Source organism: Gamsiella multidivaricata, assembly GCF_025024155.1.
Source record: "Gamsiella multidivaricata strain RSA 2152 chromosome Unknown BC939scaffold_14, whole genome shotgun sequence".
Taxonomy (NCBI): Eukaryota; Fungi; Mortierellomycota; class Mortierellomycetes; order Mortierellales; family Mortierellaceae; genus Gamsiella; species Gamsiella multidivaricata.
In genome coordinates this window covers 489,968-511,177 of record NW_026251722.1, presented here as the reverse complement: position 1 = coordinate 511,177, position 21,210 = coordinate 489,968, and the positions used below count along the sequence as shown (strand labels likewise).

At 48.0% G+C, this 21,210-nt stretch overlaps 4 protein-coding genes across 4 annotated transcripts; 3 read left to right on the top strand and 1 right to left on the bottom strand.

Annotated features, from left to right (window-relative positions):
* Positions 1-696: 696 nt before the first annotated feature.
* BC939DRAFT_443587 (Sodium/calcium exchanger protein-domain-containing protein) lies at positions 697-5,015 on the bottom strand. The gene is made up of 6 exons (XM_051554563.1): positions 3,977-5,015; positions 2,969-3,584; positions 2,241-2,864; positions 2,083-2,159; positions 1,298-1,994; positions 697-1,215 (listed from the first exon to the last, which is right to left on the bottom strand). Exons 1-6 carry the CDS (start codon positions 4,640-4,642, stop codon positions 764-766), a joined length of 3,132 nt encoding a protein of 1,043 aa, XP_051415036.1. The 5' UTR covers positions 4,643-5,015; the 3' UTR covers positions 697-763.
* Positions 5,016-5,120: 105 nt separating this feature from the next.
* On the top strand, positions 5,121-15,093 carry BC939DRAFT_443584 (RAVE protein 1 C terminal-domain-containing protein). Its single transcript, XM_051554562.1, has 30 exons — positions 5,121-5,441; positions 5,539-5,676; positions 5,823-5,891; positions 5,994-6,063; positions 6,170-6,248; positions 6,351-6,417; positions 6,522-6,558; positions 6,644-6,731; positions 6,828-7,176; positions 7,261-7,399; positions 7,488-7,726; positions 7,795-7,885; positions 7,979-8,518; positions 8,609-9,094; positions 9,188-9,315; positions 9,406-9,467; positions 9,558-9,690; positions 9,777-9,932; positions 10,025-10,129; positions 10,220-10,466; positions 10,562-10,678; positions 10,771-10,895; positions 10,984-12,012; positions 12,108-12,445; positions 12,542-12,797; positions 12,901-14,003; positions 14,103-14,443; positions 14,535-14,662; positions 14,752-14,844; positions 14,930-15,093. The coding sequence occupies exons 1-30, from the start codon at positions 5,355-5,357 to the stop codon at positions 15,035-15,037; spliced, it is 6,948 nt and encodes a 2,315-aa protein (XP_051415035.1). The 5' UTR covers positions 5,121-5,354; the 3' UTR covers positions 15,038-15,093.
* A 5-nt stretch (positions 15,094-15,098) lies between these two features.
* On the top strand, positions 15,099-16,266 carry BC939DRAFT_443583 (Molybdopterin cofactor biosynthesis C domain-containing protein). The gene is made up of 2 exons (XM_051554561.1): positions 15,099-15,283; positions 15,373-16,266. Exons 1-2 carry the CDS (start codon positions 15,200-15,202, stop codon positions 16,162-16,164), a joined length of 876 nt encoding a protein of 291 aa, XP_051415034.1. The 5' UTR covers positions 15,099-15,199; the 3' UTR covers positions 16,165-16,266.
* A 24-nt stretch (positions 16,267-16,290) lies between these two features.
* Positions 16,291-19,518, top strand: BC939DRAFT_443582 (P-loop containing nucleoside triphosphate hydrolase protein). The gene is made up of 6 exons (XM_051554560.1): positions 16,291-16,682; positions 16,816-16,942; positions 17,053-17,139; positions 17,234-17,430; positions 17,519-18,908; positions 19,013-19,518. Exons 1-6 carry the CDS (start codon positions 16,425-16,427, stop codon positions 19,456-19,458), a joined length of 2,505 nt encoding a protein of 834 aa, XP_051415033.1. The 5' UTR covers positions 16,291-16,424; the 3' UTR covers positions 19,459-19,518.
* Positions 19,519-21,210: the final 1,692 nt, after the last annotated feature.

Below are 21,210 nucleotides of genomic sequence, written 5' to 3'. Positions count from 1 at the left end.
TTTACCTCTGTACCATAGACTTGAAGAAATAAAAATGCGCTCATGATCGCTTGATTTCTTATTAAAAAAAAAAAAAAAAAAAAAAAAAATGTTGACTTGGGACGGACGCGTGTGCCAGAAAAGGAAGTCTCTGTGGCATCGCGCCTTTTATTTTTAAGGTTACACAAACGGCTAAACTCAGCCACAATTTTTGATCTCTTATCGCTCCATTCTCTTGTTCCAAAGACTTTTTTAACTTCTCCATTTCCTTGCTTTTTTCAAAGGTTTACAAAATCAAGGATGGGCCGATCGCCTCGTACATGAGCAAATACATCCCTCGCGTACGTAGGTCTGTCATTTCTGTAATCAATTCAATATACACAGTTACTACTACTATTGAAGGAGCGATACCTCGCTTCTATTCATTGATTCATTGATTCATCCGGAATGATCGATGCCTGCCGGGAAAAAAAAAAGGGGACTGAAGGATCCATGCTGCATTGATCATCAAGTTTCTCACCTCTGTTCAGCACGTTACGGAGAAACGACTCGAGATTACGCCAGGGCGACTTCGGTGCACAGGCTTATAATAGGTACACGAAACCTTACCCTGAGCAAGGACACTAGTACTCATGATCCAGATGTGTCTCTGGCCGCGAATTGAAGAAGGAATGATCCTCCGTTACTTCGTACCATTTTACAGAATCCATGTACGAATTTCATCAAGCAATCCATTGAAGACTTTATAAATAGAAAAAATTAACAATAACCAAAAGTACGAGATCTATAGGAGGTCTTTAAAGTCCACCCCGCCAGAACCTGGTGAGATAGGGGCGTACACAAAGCCTGCCATGAGTACAAAGTAACTCAGAATCAAAATGCTGCCCTTGAAATAGTTGCTCTTGCCCTCGATATAAGTGTAGGTAAGCAAGAACACGGAGAAGAGCATCGAAATGACGTCCCATCGAGGGAAGACCAAGTTGAAGGTATAGTTCGATGCCAAGGTCGTTCCATGACTCAGCCACGCCGAAACCGCGACCATAGCGGGGATCTGGATCAGACACACTTGCAGTGCATACGCAGATCCGATCTCCATCGAGAGCGCAATGTTGCCGTACATGGCAAAAGAGATCGCATTCATGAACTCGGTCACATTGGGGACGAGCGCAAACAAGGTCAAGCCCAGCAACTTTCCGTCAATCGAGGATACTGCGTCCACGCTGTCCACCAGAATTTCTATCAACAGCGGAAAAAACTTCTGTTAGGAATTGCCTTTGTTGTAATATCACATCTATGTATGTCACAAAGCACTTCTTACCTGCAATGATGGAGTAAAGAACAGTGCATCCGAGCAGGACCGTGGCGCTCTTTGCTTTAGACCAGTTGGGCGAGTCGTGTCCACCGTGGGCTTCGTCCTCGTCATCCTCGTCATCTCCGTGGTCGCTCTTGAGTGCATCGTGTCCCACAGAGAGGGTGTTGAACAGACCCTGAGCCGCTGGATGAATACCAGCTCCAGTTCCAGCCTCTTGCGCTTCGGAAGCTGAATGAGGGGGACGTCTCTCTTCAAGTCCACCGTTCATGGACGTTGAGTGGTAGTTTGCAGTTGAAAGTCCAGAATTTGAAGGGGCGAACCTTCCCATCTCGGCGTCGTCCCCTCCTGAATGTGGTCTGTTTCCATTGGCTCCATTGTTGGCTGGATGGAGAGTTCCAGTGCCATAGTGAAGAAACTGCTGCAGGATGTGCATTGGGAGCAGCTTTTTGTAGATCGAGGAGTCGCGGACGGAGCGTGGCTGAGGGTCCTGCCAGATTTGCTTGACGTGTGTCCTGAGCGAGAACCAGATACCAATCAGATAGGCGGACGGAAGGATGATGCAGCAAAAGTACATAAGCGGCTTAACATTCTTTTGGAAAAAGGCATCGTTGGTCGGATTGGGTTGGTAGTGGTAGCAGCGCTGGCAAGATGCATCGGCGTTCAACAGCTCCGACTCAGGGCAAGGAGTGCAACGCAACTCAAACTATAATCCCATGGAAATATCCAGAGTCAGTGCATAAAAAAAAAAAGTTGGATTTGTTTCACAATTGTTGTATCTTTATCCTCCTTACCCGCCCGTGAATATTATAAAACAGTGTGGGTGTCAAGACTCCAATAAGGGACATGATGAGCATTGTCGCGGTGACACCTATCAAACATTAGACATAATACAGGCTGTTAGAAACAAGGATGACATTACAAATTATCGGTCGTGCTGTACAAGGCTTACCAGCACTCTTGGCGTTGAACTTTTGTTCCTTTTTCTTGACAGCGCCGCTCATCATACTGACACCGGGCATGAGCAGCAGACCAGCAAGGAAGCTTCCAATCAAAGCACCCTCTGTGATCGAGCCTTTGCCTTGTGACAATGCCACAGTGTAAAGGATGATCTCAATAATGGAACCGAATGTCGCATTGATAACGGCGCCCATCCCCAGGGATGACTGCGCCGAGATAGAGGACACAGCCATTCCGATAAAGTAGGACAAGGGGATCACAGAGGACAGTCCAAGACAGAAAATGACGGCCGGAGAGGTGAGCCAGGAATCGTGGCCCAGAACATGGGTCAGCACATACTCGTCCAAGATCGTGAAGAGGACGATCGGCAACAAATTGATAAAGATGATATTGGTTCCGTCGTAAGTGTACTTGTAATACTGGAATCCAATGGCATCATAGGTACAGAGAAGGATCTCGGTGTTCTGCGCCGACAGGCTGAGCGAGCTGCCTCGCTTGAAGCGGAGACGAAGTGGATGCTGGTGAAGGTGGGTTGCTAGAACAAAGGTCAGTTTGCCCATGGGGATCGAAATCACCATGAACCAGCACAGACACGAAACGAACAAATGCAATGGCCCTATAAAAATGATCAAAATCAGTTTGTCAGAGTTGAGTACAGAAGAATGATGGATATTCCTTTTGTCGAGAAAACAGTAATCCATATCGAGTTATTGGACTAACCGATCAGAAGGAAATAAAAAGCGTAGTAGACGATCCCACCGAGTCCAAGCTGGGCTGTTCTCCGTGGCCAGTTCCTGATGGCTTTAGCGAGCGAAAAGCGTGGACGGGTGCGTTCTCGATCCAATACCGAACTGCTTCGGGGGAGCAGTGGTCGTGTCTCCCCTGAAGGTGAAAGATAGCTAAGTCGTCCGTTTGTGTTGGTGCTTCCATTGGCGTGATTGTGCCCATAACTACTGCTGTTGCTGTTGCTGGCACGCTGATGTGTGCTAGCATCTGAGAAATGCACTCCATCTGTCTTGGCCTCTCCCGGATACAGCTCCCGTTCGACGTATTGCCCAAAGGGCCACAGGAGATAATAGCTGAGGCCCAGAACCACGCCTCCGTAGTCGCTGCCGCCGAAAGGTGTCAGGAAGAGCACGATGGCAACGATGAAACAGATCAGTGCCAGCCACCATCCAAAGACAAGGGTCCAGAGCACATTCCCGAGTGATAGGTAAAGATCGGACGATGGCTGAGAATGCAGGGCCGAGTCTGCGCGCTGGGTGACAGAGCGTGTCTTCTTGTACAGGGCGGGCTTCCAAAGGGGCAAACCGAAGGGATGCGTTTGGTTGATTGTCTATTTTCAATAGAGAAGACAGTGCAATGTGTTAGGTTGCCAAAGGCCTTGAAGTGACGACGGGCCACGAGTAAAAAAAGAGATCGGATGCTCCTATCAGGGACAGGGGTATTCCGCAGACAAAGATCACAAGGGACTGGCTAAACTATACGCGATATTATATAAGACATGCAGCGCACAAAAGCATCACGAGAGCTTTATAGCTCAAATAAAAAAGGGGCAGTGATGATATGGAGGGGGACCCATGTCGGTGGTCGTATTAGCACCGACTCGTGAGAGGGAATGCCAGCAGCCATGTGTTCATATTCTTGTGCCGCATTAACATTAAAAAAAGGGGAAAGTGAGCCACGGCTCAGGAACATGACGACATGACCCATTTTGCTCAGCTTTACCTCCTGTCTGTCTTTGAGTGTCAACGGCTCGAGGTCGCTCTCTTCCTCGTCGTTTTGATCGCCAGAATGGAAGGACGGCTCACGGCCGTCGAACGAGCGCACATCATACTCGTCATCGGGATGGAGTCGGACCGACCGTCTGGAGCTAATACGTCTCATATTGCTGTAGCTGGGGCGTGATCCTACAAAATGATCGTCAGAGTCGCCATCAGGACTTTCATCTTCCTCCTCAATATCTGAAGACCGATTTCGATGGCGGACAGAGGACCGCGTCGATTCAGGTCTGCTCGCATGCGATCGGCGTCGTCGACTGGAGTACGAGGAGGACAAAGGAGTGCCGGCAGTTGAATGTCTGTAGGAAGGTGATGACTTTGGTCGTCGTGAACCCGGGGTCGACGCCACCGAACTGGCGGAGGCATGTCTGTTGACGGAAGGTCGTGTATACGATGCAGAGGTTGTCTCTTGGGGAGTTGATGGATGATATTTGACAGTCGAGCTCGAGCCTGCAGAGTTCACGGAGCTGACGGAGACGCGTTTAGGGTCGATTAGCAAGGCTTCTGAGGATGGCTCTGACCGCATGTCGTCGAACGAGGCACCGACGACTTCCTCACTCAGTTCGAGGTGCTCCAGATCGGCGCTTTCGTTATTGGCCCTTGAGTGGGACATTTTACTTTCGTTACTTGGTTGCGTTGCAATTCGTTAAAGGGAATATATACAATGAAGGTGGGGGAGGAGAACAAGATAAGAGACAAAGAAGGATGTGAAAAAAGAAGAAGAAGAGGAAAAACAAACTGGAAGAAACAGAGAGGAGGTGAGCATCTTATCGGTCAGCTTCATGCTTGCTCATGCCCCTTTTTGTGACCGAGTAGAGGCTCCTTTGAGGTCCTTGTGGTCCTTGTCCAACGTGAGATGACTTGATCCCCACGGTCTTGTGCGCAAATAAATGTGCCACTTTGAAAAAGTGCCTCCTCAACTGCTCCGGGTATATCCCAGCAAAAAAACACCTTGGAATGCGAATGCCAATGCCAATGGGGTGGGGTTTGACGGCGACGACAAGGTGGGATAAGGCCGCACACTCTTTATTCAAACATTTGTCCCTGGAAGTCAATTTCTCTGAAGAACCTAATTGTGCTGCATGGGCCAGCACCAATAGGCAGTCCCTCCAAAGTGGCCAATTGCTTGCGGTCTCTACTTGCGTGTGTCTGTCCTGTCGACTCGACTATTGTTCTTGCCCTTCCACCTGTTCACCTAGAAATCAGACTCATCCTCTTCCCTCTTCCTGTTAACGAATCCCTTAGCCACAACTCAACCATACCTGTACCATCACCTTCCACACGAAAAACAGATCTCGTTTCTTCCAGTGTCCAGCCTGAGAACAATGCTGCTTCAACAAGTCTGTCCAGGAAAGACAAGCGCGTCCTTGCAGAGCATCAATGCTGTCGGGTACAACTCGGGACGATACATTGTACGACTCTTGCTTCCAACTGCCAGTATCGACTGATACGTTTGTTCACTCGAGATATCACTTTCACTAAATACCGACAACTCTCTCGCTGGTATAGCTGTACGCGGCAACAGATTCGATCGTCGTTTGCGATGCGTCCTTCAAACCCATTCAAATCCTATTTCTGCAGAGTGACTCCAAGGAAAGACAGAATCAGATCGTGTCGGCCGTGGTCATGTCTGAATTCGACGGAAAGGCATGTGCCTAAACTTCATTCTCGAACGACTTCTTTGGTTCGCTTGTTGCCCGTTCCGTTATTAGAACCCAGTTAGCACAAGCGCTTTTTTTTTTCGCACCTGTCTCTGACGCTAAAATCTCGTCTACCCCGCATTCTTCGCGTAGATTGCAGTCACGACTGAACATCATGTACTTGTCTACGCGCCCACGAACCAAGTCAGAGAGGGCGAGAAGGTATTGGGGGACAGACCAGGACTATTACTTGAGTACGCATAATCATTCGTTTCCACGCTCCCAGTGATATTCTGACCGTGGCCAAATCTGTATCCACTCTAGATCGAATCATGGTCCTTACATGCGACCCTGAACTGCGAAGGCGTAGCCTCACTTGCTTGGAGAAACGATGGTAATAACCAGTTCCGATGCACCGTTCGTTCAATGAGGTCGGCCGAGAAAGAAAGCTTCTTGAGACAAATTGGTCAAATGACTGATGATCCTTCTGCTATTTACAGGCTATCTCTTGACCGGAGGCGACCATCTTACACTATGGGCACAGCAGGATGGACAGTGGACTCAACAATGGCAGCAGAGGTAGTAATGATGGCGTGATTTATGGGTGTTCTTCTCCAGATAATGGCCACCAGTGCTTGGTCATAACAGCTGACAACGCATGTGCTCAACGGTCTGTCATAGGCAGGGTTTATGTATTGATCTCATTCAATTCTCGCCCGACGGAAAACTATTCGCATCCATGGCAAAGGTATACTATCCTATGCTAATCAGGATATCGTCAGAAAGTCGCATCAACACAGGAACAAATTCTTCGTGCATTGGATTTATGTTAATGCTGTTTAATGACTCTAGAACGACCGCCTGATTAAGATCTGGCATCAACTACCAGGTAACGTCCAGAGACGTGTTCAATCAAGTGTACGGTCGTGATCAACATAAGCATCTAATTGCCAGCGATTTCGTTTCCATAATAGATGAGGATTTGAACTTTGGGTTCCTTTATTTGCCACATCCGCGAGCTGTAACGAACTTCTCATGGCGCAAAGAAAAGACTAATTCAACGCAAGTGCTCCATATCTGATATTCCGGACCAAATTCTGCATATGGAAAGACTGAAGCGGCCTGACCAGAATGAACACCTGCATGCTCCCTATACAGATCTCCAGATTCTCCTATCAATGTGCTGTTCACCATGGCGCGGGACGGAATATGTCGTATCTGGTCACCCCTTATCCTTCTTCAGCCGGAATCGATGTCAATATGTGCCATTATCGACCCCAATCAATGGCTCGTATCTCAACAACAGTCTGCTATTCAATATCCGATTCACGCGCTCGACGGCATGGAGTTTGCAATGGCAGTAGAGTACGCTGCTAGCAAGACGGTTGAGAAGAACAACGATGCGAACAGTATTCGACTGAGAAAATTGAAGGAGCTAGTCAGAGATACCTCTGATCTCTTCTTCCAGGTTCAAGACGACGGCTCCATGATCATATGGGGCGTACAGGTATGTCATATCACATCGGATACAGTCATGCGCTGTAATGTAGCAGCCGAGGAACTAATGGGCCAGATATTCATCTCGGGATAGAATCTTGGACAAGTCCCGCAGCGATTGCCCCGCGTGCTCTTAGTGCTGCGTATATCTCAGGCGGTTAGTTCTCAAGAAACGTCGTTTTTCATGAGGAATATCATTGCTTATCATGACACAGCTTTGGCACGATCCAGAGGTATCATACTATATACAGAAAATAGTCTTTGTTGTTCCAACTGGCCTGCAAGCATAGTAGCTGACGCTGTAAATCTTTTCTCCTCTAGGTTCGCCAGCGGATGTTATTATTGTTGGCCAAAGTTACGAAGGGCGCGTCAGCTGCTTCTCAATCAATATGATGGAGTTGTTCGATAACGGCAACACTTTGGCTGGGCTCAGTCTGAGGCAATCGTGGACGGGTCAGCAAAGCCGCATCACGGCCATCGTAAAGGACCATCGGCAGCTTTGCTTTATATCTCTGGGAGACCTAGGCGATATTTCGCTTTGGAAGCTAAAGACACCAAGAGTAATATCAATACTGGAGGATATTGTTGGTGTTGCTTTGTCTTGTTTGAAAACTAATGCCCACCATAGTTTGGCCATAGGGTAGCTGCTGGTCTGGTGGAGATAGGATCGCTTCCAGTCCGCGCACGAAATGTTCAGCTAGTAACGCCAGCGTGGGAAGGTACGTTGCAATCGCTTATATTCTTTGCGCTCTAGAAATACGTTGCTACTAGTACTGATGTCGCATCTCTTCTTCATGATTGTTGGTGAATAGGAGGCTCCTTTATGGTCTACGATGGCCAACGGGTCACGCTTTATACTGCACAGGAAAATGCAGAATGCACAGAAGCACTTGATTTGCCGAATTATGACCCCAGCTATCCGCTTATCCTTCTGGACTCTTTTGAAATCCCATTCCTAATCGAAATCACTGGACCTTCAGGAAAGACAACTGACGTCTCATGGCGACGTTATGTTCTGGGCTTCAGTGCAAAAGAGAACACTGTGTTCACATGGCAGCGAACTGATGGCGGGCGACCAATACTTTTCTCCAAAGAGCACCTTCCTCCATCGCCAATCTCACATGCCATCGCAGTGGAATCCTTTGCAGGCACGCTGCCGAAGTCGCTTCATTCGACACACGTCAATGTCTTTGCTACATATTCAAAGGAGCAGACTAATATATCTTACTGGGAGTGCAGACACGACTTTCACCTCCACAAAGGCGAGCGGCTTTGGCAGAGGGCAGAACGCATTCCAACAAAAGACAATCTAAAGTTCTTTCAGTGTGGAGCTAATGGAAAGCTTGCCATAGGTATGAAAAATGACTATATTGTGAAATGACGATAGAACCTCGATGTGAATTATACATATTGACCTTCATCGTGTCTGGTTTTCTTGACAGTCTATGAGAACACAAATGGAACATGCGATTTGGAAATATGGGGCTCAGTCGGCGGAAGAGCGACAGGTCGTTTGGAGATGCTGTTCCCTGGACTTGCGCCCATTTACGACTTGGATTGGATGGTCACGGCGGATGCAAGACATAATCTTGCTGTGGCATTCAGAAACACAGTATCCATGTATGCACAGCAGCGCACAGAAACTGTGACCAGCCCTCCGATCTGGATGCGTTTTCTCGATATCAACATTCCGTCGTTTATCAACCACCCGATCTCGGCTATTGCCTGGCTCGACATGGGCACACTATCGGTCGGCGCTGGAGGCACAATGCTTTTATACAGCAAATGGCTCAGCGAGGACTACATGACTGTCGCGCCGGGATTCGAAGACATTAGTGTTGCACCTACGCTTCATCAAGCCCTTTCCTCAATGCATGGCCCTCTTGTCGACTACCATCCCAATCTTTTGGTGGAATTTTTCCTTTGGGGTAGGTGTGTGTGATACGATCATTAATATTTGACCCGTTAACCGTTCGTTTGTCATGTTGATGAGAAAACTTCCGCATTACTTCGCTGCATAGGCAAGTTCGAGGTGGTCCGAAAGATTCTGTTCAACCTCTATCATTATATGAGCTATGTCAATGACAGCGGAGATGCATCAGCGGGTCCTCTGCCGATCCCACTGGAGGTTATCCTTAAAACAGACGTGGTAATGCGATTTATTTGCTCTTTATTTATCGTGGCTGAAGTGCAGAAGGCGTAAGAAGCCCGTTTCTAATATTGAATATGCCATCCCTAGGCCGCAAAGCCCATGAAAGCGGAACACAGCGACCTATTCATGAGCCATGACGACTACGAAAGGTACTGTGAATTAACAATGTTCCCTCGCTTTGTTGATTGTTTTATCTTGAATTTTTGTATACTAACTGGATTCGATGCTAATGCTCATAGTGCGGATGAAAACAAGTTCCTGGACGACAGGACAGCTCAGGAGATGATCGAGTTTTTGACAAGAGTTCCGCTGACAGGCCTTTCGAAGAGTGCTCAACTCTTACTCAGTGCCTTTATCGAGGGATTCGAGAAGGTGAGTAGTTGGATCTGCGCAGGTCATACGAACTGAAACGAACCTGGTTTAACCATCGAATTCCAATACACCTGTGTTCATACAAGATTGACAAGCAGCACGGATCAATTGACGACAGCGGTCTCAGGTTCCTCCTCGCAGTGCGACGATTCAATTATCTGTCCTATATCTTGCCTCCAAATCAACGCCCAAGCATGCTGAGCTATCGCGACATCACTTGGGGCTATCATAGTGAATCCCAGGTACACACTTCAGGTGCCTCCTGAGTGCGGATGTTGATAATGTGTCGAAAAACAAGTTGCCCCTGACATTATCGGTTTATCCGTATTCTTAGGATCTGCTGCTGGACTTTTGTTCGAACTTGCTTAAAACTCCTATGAACTGGACAGAAGCGAAATCTCTTGGAATTTTCCTATGGATGCGCAAGAAAGAAACCATGGTATGGACTCGAGGCCTCTTTTGCGCTGCGACACCATGTTAAAATGTGTGCCTAACAGATGAACATTATTGCTCAATGCAAATTTGATAGAACAAACAAATGGAGATCATTGCAAGAAACCAGTACATGGGAAAGGATGATAAGGATCCTGTCGCCTGCACACTGTTCTACATCGCCATGAGGAAGAAGAAGCTGTTAGTGGGCTTATGGAGAACGTCTCACGGACATCCGGAGCAAGGAAAAATGGTGACGTTCTTATCGAATGATTTCGAGCAGGACAGATGGAGGACAGCTGCACTGAAGAACGCCTTTGCCCTTCTAGGAAAACAGCGTTTTGGTAGGGACCTTGTCGTTATGATGGCTGCTCTTTCACAAATTTGATAGATGGCGTGTTTCGCTAACTCATGTAGCTGCAAACCTCCTACGCTTCAGCCTATGCTGCTGCATTCTTTCTGCTCGCAAACAGACTTCAGGATGCTGTGAACGTGTGTGTGAAGAATCTTAATGACTTTCAGCTTGCAATCGCCATCTGTCGCGTCTATGAACCAGGTAATCGTCAATCTAATGCCGATATATGATGGGTCTTCCGAATGGACTTTAATAGTTTTTGATATCCGTTTCCGCTTTTCCAATGTCTCTAGAGGAGAGAGGTCCGGTATTGAGGCAACTACTCCAAGATTTGGTGAAGACAACGACAGACCCATGGCTTCTCAGTTTGTTCTACTCGATGCTTGGCCAGCCGTTGAACGCAATCCAAGTGACTCTGGTGAGTCATGATTTTATTTCTTATTATCATATAGTACGCAAAGATATGCTCACCAGCATGCTAATCCTATGCGTTTGCTTGCGAGTAGCGTGATGAGCCTAGCAGCGCTGCTCCCGACAGTGCAACAGCACGTTCACATCGTGATCCTTCACTATTGATTCTATATCGTCATCTCCGCAAAACCACGCCCAATGCATCGATCTACGAGGGTGATGAAGAGTTTTCGGCGGTGGTTCGTGCAGCAGAAGCGTATGAGCATTATGGATGTCCGCTGCTCAGCCTGGTGATTCTCAAGCACTGGGGTTATGTGATGCCGGTGGATTCGTCGAGCAAGAGCACAAAGAAGGTCAAGAACCTGCTGGAAGTCCGCAGGCAGAGCATACAGAACCTTCCAAGATCAACAAGCACCTCATCGTTTATGGGAGGATTCAGATCTGGAGAGACCCAAGCAACCAATCTCGACACAGGCGTTCTGCATTTCGACGACTTTGACGCCAACAAGAAACCAGAGATTGCGCAGAGTCCGTCCATTGAGAAGGAGCCATCGAAATCGAACGGAATGTCCCTTATGGGTGGGTTCAAGTCTACTGGGCCACCCCCAGAATTCGACAGCGGAACCTTCGACTTTTCCAACTTTGGCGAAGGAGCTAAGAAGCCCCCTGGCACTGGAATGTCGTTGATGGGCGGATCCAAACCTGCAACACCATCATCTCAAGTTGATAGCGGCGTGCTGGATTTTGAGAGCTTCGGTTCATTTTCGAAGAAGCCGAATGGCGATACACCCGATGCACCAAAATCAACTGGCATGACACTCATGGGCGGCTTCAAGTCTCCAGCGCCGTCTAGTAACATCGACAGCGGGGCGCTGGATTTTGATGCATTCGAATCAATGGGTCAGTCTTCAAAGGCGAACTTGGGCACCCCAGCAAAAGCGAGGGATATCTTTGCAGATTTTGCCCCTCCAGCCGATGACGGGTTGAACGCAAGATCTATTGGTATGAATGGGACAAAAGGTGACGATGATTCGGAGGGCGCTTCATCCAATAACGACCATATCCGAGGCACCGAAGAGTTGCTGAACGACTACATTACTACACTCGTCGTACAGCTTCTGACTGTAAGTCAACTAGCTGGCCCAAAGTTCAAAGCATTGCTACCGAACCTTTGTAGTTACTCAACTCACTTCCTTTATATCGATATTTTATCAATTAGCCTATGGCTTCAGCTCTCCGAACCGTGTCATTGAAACCGGAGTTACTGGTGACCACAGTTTTCAAGGGATATGTCGAGAACATCAAATATGGTTGGGATAAATTGTCGGAGCATGCAAACGTATCAAGCGTGGTTATGGAGCAGGCACTCATCTCCAAGTGTATCGAGATCGACACGCTTCCTGTTTGCTTTCATTGGTTGAATACGACCATGAGCACAGGTTCGCCCATTTCTGCAATCGTGTCGCATTATTCAGAGTCATGCTATTCCATGGTTGGTATCGTCCTCACTGAGCGGTTGACCGGCTGCATGAAATCGCACATAAAGGAATATGCTAGGTAAGGCGGAATGACATTTTATTCTAAATCTCAGGGCTGTTGCACCAGTGTGCTTTACAGAAAAACTCACAATCTCTTTTACCTCCTCTTCAATAGAGGTGTCCTAGTATCGTCTAGCGAATGGTTTAACCTGGCCAAGACAGTCATCAAGACCGAGCTAGCGCTTCCTCGATGGGAGCAGATGGTCCTTGCAAGTTATATCATGCTTGTGCTGATGTCCTTACAGGAGCAGGACTATGCCGCTTTAGCAGGAATGCTTTTCCAGTGGAGACGATTCAGCGGCTTTGTAGTCGGAGATCGGGGCGGTGCCGTCAAGGTCATCGCTGAGGTACTAGGGGGCAAACTCTATTCGGTAAGTTACTTTCCTGATGAACGTTCCAGGAATGGGAGGATATCCATCTTCTTGACTAACGATCACATATTATCCAACTTATTTGATCCTTCTGTTCTTTCAGCCTTTGGATGTGAACGCAATTTCATTCAGCCAGGATGGAGAAAAATCGGATCGAGAAACGCTGCAAGAAGTTTTGCTGAATGCGGCCACGACGAATGCGCTAGTCATGAGTCTGGAGGGGCTACTACGGGATCACGGCCATAGAATGTCGAATGAGACACGGAAGTTTATCACCAGCTCCTTCTTGGACCGACTGACGCGATCTGCGATCGAGCAGGAAAAGAATGTCATTCAGCTCATGAAAAAGTCGCCTCTCCAGGAGCACCTGCGAGGATATCTCGATAGCTGGCAAAAGAAATACTGGGTCCTGCTCAGCGGGCTCGAGAGTGGTGGACATTTGCTCCCTCAGGTCGCCGCACTCTTGGACTCTCATCGTCAGTGCCGGGACTCCTCTCCTGTACCGGCCGAGGACTCGACAGTGTTATTTAAGACCCGTTCAGTGATCACGTCCTTCTCATTCAATCCTGTCGAGCGATGCATCGTCGTCATATGCTCACGATCCGATATAATCGAAATTGACATTTCGAAGGCTCTGGATTTCCAACGCACGATGAATACCTCTGACGCAAATCAGAGCGATATGGAGTCTGAAATGGATCTGGACGAGGAAGATGTGGAGGTGGACGAGGGTGATTTCCTGGACGCTCAGGGAAATGTAATTGATCGGTCCGTCAGCACATCCAAAGCGCCTAGCGTGGTTGCAACCGAGAGTTCAGAAGAAAACATCAGTCGCGTGGGAAGTCAGGTCAGCTTGCAGAACGTGTTCAAGAATTTGTTCAACAAAGGACACAGACACGCTGGTTATGCGTACGACCCCCATCATGGCGGTCTAGCCCATGCTGTCACTGACGCGAACTTGCGTCGATCACAAGGATTGCCTCCTCTGAACATGTCTGGTACTACACCAGGGGCAAAAGGAAATGAGGTGGACAATATCGTTGTGAGGGCGGATGTCATCGCGACCTGTTCCGACAGTCATCCAAGCTTCCCGCTGTACTTGACGGGCCATAACCCTGTCCTAGATTACCCTTGCGTGACACTATGGCAGTTTGGTCAACCAAAGGGGCTCAACAGCTACACAGGAACCACCTCCAAAGTGATCAGGTACGCTTTCAATTATCGCTCAAAGAAGCGTCTTAGATGGGCAATACACTCGTATATTTGCATGGCACTTTGTTTAACTAGCTCTCCACACACACATAGTGTTCACTTTGATTCCTATGGCCAAAAGTTTGGCGCGACGGATGTTAAGGGCGATATGCATCTCTGGAGGTTCGACTCCAACACTGAAGGCTCAAAACCATTCTTGACCCTGAACTGTCATGACAAAATCGCTCGCGACTTTGCGTTCTTGGGGTCGAGCAGTGTTGTGGCTACGACGGGCACATCAAGCGACGGCAGAAATCTTGGCATTTGGGACACGCTCTTGCCAAAGGAGAAGGCACTCACTCAATCATACAAAGTCCATGATCGCGGTGGGTATTCGCTTGCATTTTCGAAGCGACACCAGCTACTTGTCTCTGGGGGACGCAATGGCGAGATTTGTGAGTATTTGCCCTGTGCTAATCTTGACAATGCTTGAGGATCTGCGATGGATTTACTCACGCTGTCGTTCGCACTTGTGATCAATCCTAGGCATATTTGATATTCGTCAGCCAAAACTACTGCACACAATCCAGGCGCACGAGATGCATGTTAGATCGCTCTACATTGACGAGGCTGGACTGACGCTTTGCTCTGGATCTGGGGAAGGTGACATGAAGGTGCGTTATCGAGAGTGCATGGATGTCCAGTGTACACATCATCGTTGATTGCTGGATACTCAATTTAACCTCTACTTTTTGCTCTGTAGGTGTGGAACCTGGAGACGTTTGAGCAGCTGTCTTCCTTTGGCAACATGCAAGCGAGGAACAGATTCCAGTTCCAGACATTTGACCGCATTCCGGTAAGTGAAGAGTTAGCGGATACCTCTCCCACAGCTTTATGCATTGAAGTACAGATTCTCATTGTCCTTTTTTTTTGCACTTCAGGTCAAGGCCTATGGTGTATCGCAGATTGTAGCCACCGACGACTATTACTACACATGCGGACCGACAGGATTTTTGCGAGCCAAGCGAAAAGTAAACCACAGCACATAGACTTGAATGCATTCGCATAGAAATAAAAACTTTTTGCGGGGAAGAATTGATCCAGGCTCATGGATCTTTACGGCGCCTATAGAAGTGGGTGGAGCAAAGCTTATATATATCTCCTTGTCGATCTCATTCTCGACCACTCGATTCATTCACATCCAAAAACAAATGTCCTCCTTGCACATGCTGATGAGAACACGTTCGCCCATGGCGCTAAGCGCCGTATGCAGACAGTTTTCTGTCGTCAGCCAGGTATACAGAAAGGCCAGGGCGAAGGTACCATTATACATGCTACGCGTCGAATACTACTGACCTCAATAGCAATCCATCTCTGCACCTAGACGAGGCCAGACGCGACATCTTTCACACTCAATAGTACCGTTGAATCGTCATGTTGTCAAAGAACATCAACAGCAGTACCATCGACTATTCAGGCGTTATACTACAGGACGCTAAACACATCTCTCCGGGAACATTCGTCAACACGCTACTTTTCCACGTCGATATCAACAGCAAAGTCTTCGCCTTCCAACTCTTCGTCATCAGATCCACCACAGTTGACACACACGGATCCGAAAACCGGCAAGGCCTCGATGGTCTCGGTGGCGGATAAACCTTCGACCCACAGGACGGCGCTCGCAGTGTCCTCGATCTGGCTACCAGGGATCGCCTTTGATCTGCTCAAAAGGAACGCGCACAAGAAGGGGGATGTCCTCACAGTTGCACAGATTGCGGGGATCCAGGCCGCCAAGCAGACCTCGAACCTGATCCCGTTGTGTCACCCCCTGTTGCTGACACATATATCAGTGCAGCTCAAGCTGGTGGAAGATTCCGAGGAACCGAAGACCAATAGTAGCGCTGATCAGCAGCAACAACAGCAGGGTGACTCGAGCCCATTGAAAGGAGGCCGAGTCGAGATCGAAAGCCGGGTGGCGTGCATGGGCAATACGGGCGTGGAAATGGAAGCGTTGACGGGCGCAACGGTCGCGGCCTTGACGGTGTTTGATATGTGTAAGGCTGTCGGAAAGGATATGGTGATTGGTGAGATCAAGGTGCTGGAGAAGACCGGTGGCAAGAGCGGCCATTACAAACATCAGCAGAAAGACTCTGAGCGCCGGAGCCATGGTATCTGAGTTCCAGGCACTTACATAGTTCAGAACCCTTGCAGAAAGGGCGTAGCCCAAACCCTTAAGAATTTTAGTTCAGTCACGAATGCCAAAAAATGTAAACACACACAAAAAAAAAAAAAAAAATACAACCTCCAGCGGGTATCAGCACCGCCTTGTAAATATACTCTTCTCTCGTGGTTCCTCTTTTCACAGCGCTCTCTCCCCCCCACCTCACCCATATTCCCCACCAGCAAAAGGAGCACAGGAGAAAAAGCAGCACAAAGATGTCCAACGACTTTGTAATGACCATCGACGACGACGACGAGTCGGTGCCCTTCCTCGATGAGGAGGAGCTTGACCAGGAGGAAGTCGTCACCAAAAAGAAGAGCAAGAAGAATAAGAAGGGTAGTAACCAGGTTCCCAAGGATACCGGAGACCTTGATCCAAACTTTTCTTTTGATACCGAGGGGGGTGGACATATGGGCGCCCACCACGATTGGGACTTCACAGCTGCCAGAGCTGCCCTGCGCGCTCAGGACGAGGTAAGAAAGACGTTCCTATGTGCATCATCTCTGGCAATGGGAATGCACGGAGCACAGATCGGACTGCATCTTCAAGTCAGTATATCGGTACTAAGAATTGTACTGACCCGCCATTGCTTAAATACGATAATAGATGCAGCCCGGCTTGAGTCTAGACGAAATTATTGCACGGAAGCGTGCTCAGGTCAAGGCCAAGAAGTCAGGAAAGATCGTTGCGCCTGTGGAGGAGGAGAAGGAGATCAATGAGGACGATGAGAGTGGTAAGTTCTTCATCTATATCCGACATGGGCTCAAGTGCAGCGCGTCAATGGATGCCCCAGTGTCGCTGACCCGTTTTGCAACCTGCATTGCATTGTGCCCACTTCAATAGAATTCCAAGAGGCCTCAGATTCGGACGAGGAGGGTGATGAAAACGACATGGAGGGTATCAAGTTTGACGAGGATGATGAAGATAATGGTATGTTTTATTGCAGTGTACTCTTACAAGTGCTATCTGATGATGCTGCGATCAAAATGAGCTGAACTAACCATGAGTACTTTTATGGATATAGATGATGATGGTTTTGGCGCTGGTCGTGACGAGGATGCTGGACTTGAAGATAATGAGGCTGAAGCGGCTGAACTGGAGGATGAAAGTGAGGAGGAATCAGAGGATGAGGAGTCGGAAGGATCAGAATCAGAAGACGAGGAAGAGGAAGAGGAGAACGATAGTGATGATGAGGAGGAGGAAACAGAGTACCAGAAAGAGGTTCGTATTCGTCCACGTACTATGCTAAACTTTGACACATGGTCATTGTACACGGATACTGACAATTGTATCCTCTAAATAACTATAGCGTAAAAAAGCATACTTCGCTCCGGAATCAGACACTCCCGTCGATGTTGCCGAGACATTTGCCACCATGAATCTCTCACGTCCTATTCTGAAAGGGTTGGCGCAGGTCGGATTTGTTCAGCCTACTCAGATTCAGGCTAGAACCATCCCTGTGGCATTGATGGGCAAGGACATCTGTGGTGGTGCCGTTACTGGTTCAGGAAAGACTGCCGCCTTTGTGGTCCCCGTTCTGGAGCGTCTCCTTTACAGATCCAGGCAGACAGCAACATCGCGTGTTTTGATTCTCTGTCCGACTCGTGAGTTGGCCATTCAGTGTCACAGTGTCGCTCAGAAACTCGCCAGCTTCACGGATATCACCTTTGGACTTTGTGTCGGTGGTTTGTCGCGCAGTGCTCAGGAGATTCAGCTTCGCACGCGCCCAGATGTCTTGATCGCCACCCCTGGTCGTTTGATCGATCATATCCTCAACTCGCGCTCTTTCACCCTCGACCACATCGACATCTTGATCATGGATGAGGCCGATCGTATGCTCGAGGACGGTTTCTCAGCAGAGTTGACCGAAATTGTCAAGGCTTGCCCTCAGAACCGACAGACGATGCTCTTCTCCGCCACTATGACAGACAATGTTGACGAACTGATCCGCATGTCTCTGAACAGACCTGTTCGTCTTCAAATCGATGCCAGCAACGCCACAGCAGCACGCCTGATTCAGGAATTCGTCCGTATCCGTCATCATCGTGAGGAGGATCGTCCAGCAGTATTGCTGGCGCTGTGCTCCCGTACATTCAAGCGTCGTGTTATTATCTTTTTCAGGTCCAAGGCAGCAGCACATCAGATGAAGATGATTTTTGGACTCATGGGACTTCGTGCGGCAGAGTTGCACGGAAATCTCACGCAGGAACAGCGTCTGGCGTCTTTGGAGGAATTCAGGGATGAGCGCGTTGACTTTTTGTTGGCCACGGATCTCGCCTCTCGTGGTTTGGATATCAAGGGTATCGATACCGTCATCAACTTCAACATGCCCCAAAATTACTCCATCTACCAGCATCGTGTCGGTCGTACGGCCCGTGCGGGACGAAACGGTCGTGCTGTGACCCTGGCAGGAGAGAATGATCGCAAGCTGTTGAAGATGGCGATCAAGAACGCAGATAAGAAGACGGTCAAGCACCGCGTGATTCCTCAGGATGTCATTACCCGGTACCGTGAGCGCGTCGAGGGCTTGACGGAGAGCGTGAAGGAGATTATGGCAGAGGAGAAGGAGGACAAGGTCCTTCGCCAGGCAGAGATGGAGATGAAGAAGAGTCAGAACCTGTTGAAGCATGAGGACGAGATTTACAGCCGACCGGCCAAGACGTGGTTCCAAACTACAGATGAGAAGAAATTGGCTGCAGGTATGCTATGTCGTCTCTTTCCGTAATTGTGCAAATGTTTATATTTTGTCATACCATACCAATCTTATGATTTGCTGACACGTTTATTCTTATCGCGTCCTTAGACAAGGGCAAGGCTGCATTGAACGACCCTAAGAAGCGCAAGGCCGTCGATGCGGATGCACCTAAACGTGACCGCTTCGCAGGCATGTCTCGCGCTAAGCGAAGACGTCTGCAGCTCACGGAGGAGGATCATCAGGACATCAACTCTCACGCAAAGTCGATCAAGTCCGCAAAGAAGGCGCTCAAACCCAACAAGATTCCCAAACTGGCACCGGAGAAGGTCGCCACGAAACCCCAGGGTCAGAAGAAAAAGAAAAAGAAGGACGTTGATTTTAGTAGAGATCTGGCTGATGCCTCGAAACAGGGCGTCGCAGCTGCCAAGAAGCTGGGCGGCGGATCGAAGTTTGGAAAGGACAAGAAGGATGAGAAGAAGGAACGTGGCGGTAAATTGGGCAAACTTCGTGGCAACAAGTCGTTCAAGAGTTCAAAGAAGTACAAGAGACGTTAAAACAGCGCGCAGCGTGCATCTATAAACCCAATCATATTGCATTCACCCATCTCATTCAACATATCCCTCCATCATAGAAATAATATCTAGATTGTTACATTCAAAATTCAACGTATGTTCTTGATCGCCAACAGGCCGAGATGAAGCTCTATCATCTACAACCGATGGATAACTTTCATATGGGATCAAATGCAAAATGCAGAGGGCGATTGTAGGAACTAGCCGATCCTGAATGTATATGTAAAACATGGGCGCCAGTTGGATATGCATTCTCATCGGGCAGATTGCCATTTTACGCCATGATGTTTAACAAATCGTTTCATGCCCACCAGGCATTCTTGAGCACACATGAGTGACCTTCACATACAACAATTTGCGTAAACTCTTTATTTTTATTCGCATATTTGCATACAGCAAAGTGTGTGTGTGTGTATGCAAGACAGCCCAGGCTTGGCATGTGCGTTTTGAGGGACCTAATTGGATTTCTCGCACAGCCAAGGGATAGAGTAAATGTTTTTGTCTGCAAGAGTCGAAGCAAGTTCTATTGGAGAATAAAAAAGGTGACAGCCCTGGTTGTACAGGAATCCGAAAAAAAGAAAGCTACCGGGCATTGAGTGTAGAGTCTTTTTTTTTTTTTTTGGGTTATCAGCTCAGGGACAAGAGAGGATGTAAATGACGCACGAACCGCGGTTCGCGCCAAATAGACGGACTTTTGGAAAATAAGATTCGTAGTTCTGTGATAGGATGAGCAAAAAAAAAAAAAAAAAAAAAGATCGGTTGAACCGATGAAGCGGTTTTTTATTTTTCGACTTTTACTCGGGTTGCTGATACGATCGGCACAGTAGAGAACAGTGTTACAGATGAGGATGGACAGGTACACGCACATCATTGATGACTGAGCAAACTGGCGGGGGTGGGGGGTAGAACCATGTCGAAAAGAACGAGGATGTCGAGGATGTCGAGGATGAAAAATAGGTGCTGACAAAACAACGCCCGAAAGTGAAAAGGTAACAATAGAGGGATGAGACCCAATTCTATTTTATTTTATTTTCTTTTGTCTGCACTGCATGGCAGGAAGGAAGGCAAGGTTCACGCTGCAGTTCATTTCTGGAGAAATGTCTTTTTTGCTTACACATGTCGCTGCAGGCAATGTTCAGTGCGATATGGTTTGCCGCCAACGAACACTAAAGTGTATAAAAAGGACAACCCGACGCCAGACGAGGAACCCTTTTTCCTCCTGAGCATCTTCAACTCGCAATCCTTTGTTTTTTTATTTTTTACTGAAGGGACCATCGCTACGTTCATTGCTGCCCCATTAGAGCCTGCCTCCTTCCCTCTCTCTTTCCCTCTCTCTCTCTCTCTCTCTCTCTCTCTCTCTCTCTCTCTCTCTCTCTCTCTCAGCTTATCTGATCACCTCTCAGCCAAACCCTTGGACCACCATTGACTGACTGACGCCTCATTTATCAATCAAATCAGGTTTGTGCCCAACTTGGATCCCACTTCTCGTCTTCCTCTCTCTCTCTCTAGCTATCTAGCTATCTATCTCTCTCTCTCTTTCTCTCTCTTTCTCATACCACCTCTGTCTTGTTGTTTATCGTTATCATCTATCCCTCCATCGCTCCTATCAGTCTGTACAGCAACAAACGTATGAAATGATTCTTACATATCGCCTTTTAATAGCTCGTTTGTTTGTATCCTCTATTCTTTTTTTTTCTATTTATTTTTTGCTACCGAAATTGTGTCTTCCTGATG

Coding starts and splice junctions, on each gene's coding strand:
- BC939DRAFT_443587 (XM_051554563.1), bottom strand. CDS start 4,642: ATGTCCCACTCAAGGGCCAATAACGAAAGCGCCGATCTGGAGCACCTC. Junction 2,865..2,968: donor TTTTTATTTCCTTCTGATCG/GTTAGTCCAATA, acceptor TCATTTTTATAG/GGCCATTGCATTTGTTCGTT. Junction 2,160..2,240: donor GTTCAACGCCAAGAGTGCTG/GTAAGCCTTGTA, acceptor AATGTTTGATAG/GTGTCACCGCGACAATGCTC.
- BC939DRAFT_443584 (XM_051554562.1), top strand. CDS start 5,355: ATGCTGCTTCAACAAGTCTGTCCAGGAAAGACAAGCGCGTCCTTGCAG. Junction 9,691..9,776: donor TTATCGAGGGATTCGAGAAG/GTGAGTAGTTGG, acceptor TGTTCATACAAG/ATTGACAAGCAGCACGGATC. Junction 12,446..12,541: donor CACATAAAGGAATATGCTAG/GTAAGGCGGAAT, acceptor CCTCTTCAATAG/AGGTGTCCTAGTATCGTCTA.
- BC939DRAFT_443583 (XM_051554561.1), top strand. CDS start 15,200: ATGTCCTCCTTGCACATGCTGATGAGAACACGTTCGCCCATGGCGCTA. Junction 15,284..15,372: donor AGTTTTCTGTCGTCAGCCAG/GTATACAGAAAG, acceptor CTCTGCACCTAG/ACGAGGCCAGACGCGACATC.
- BC939DRAFT_443582 (XM_051554560.1), top strand. CDS start 16,425: ATGTCCAACGACTTTGTAATGACCATCGACGACGACGACGAGTCGGTG. Junction 16,943..17,052: donor CAATGAGGACGATGAGAGTG/GTAAGTTCTTCA, acceptor CCACTTCAATAG/AATTCCAAGAGGCCTCAGAT. Junction 17,140..17,233: donor CGAGGATGATGAAGATAATG/GTATGTTTTATT, acceptor TTATGGATATAG/ATGATGATGGTTTTGGCGCT.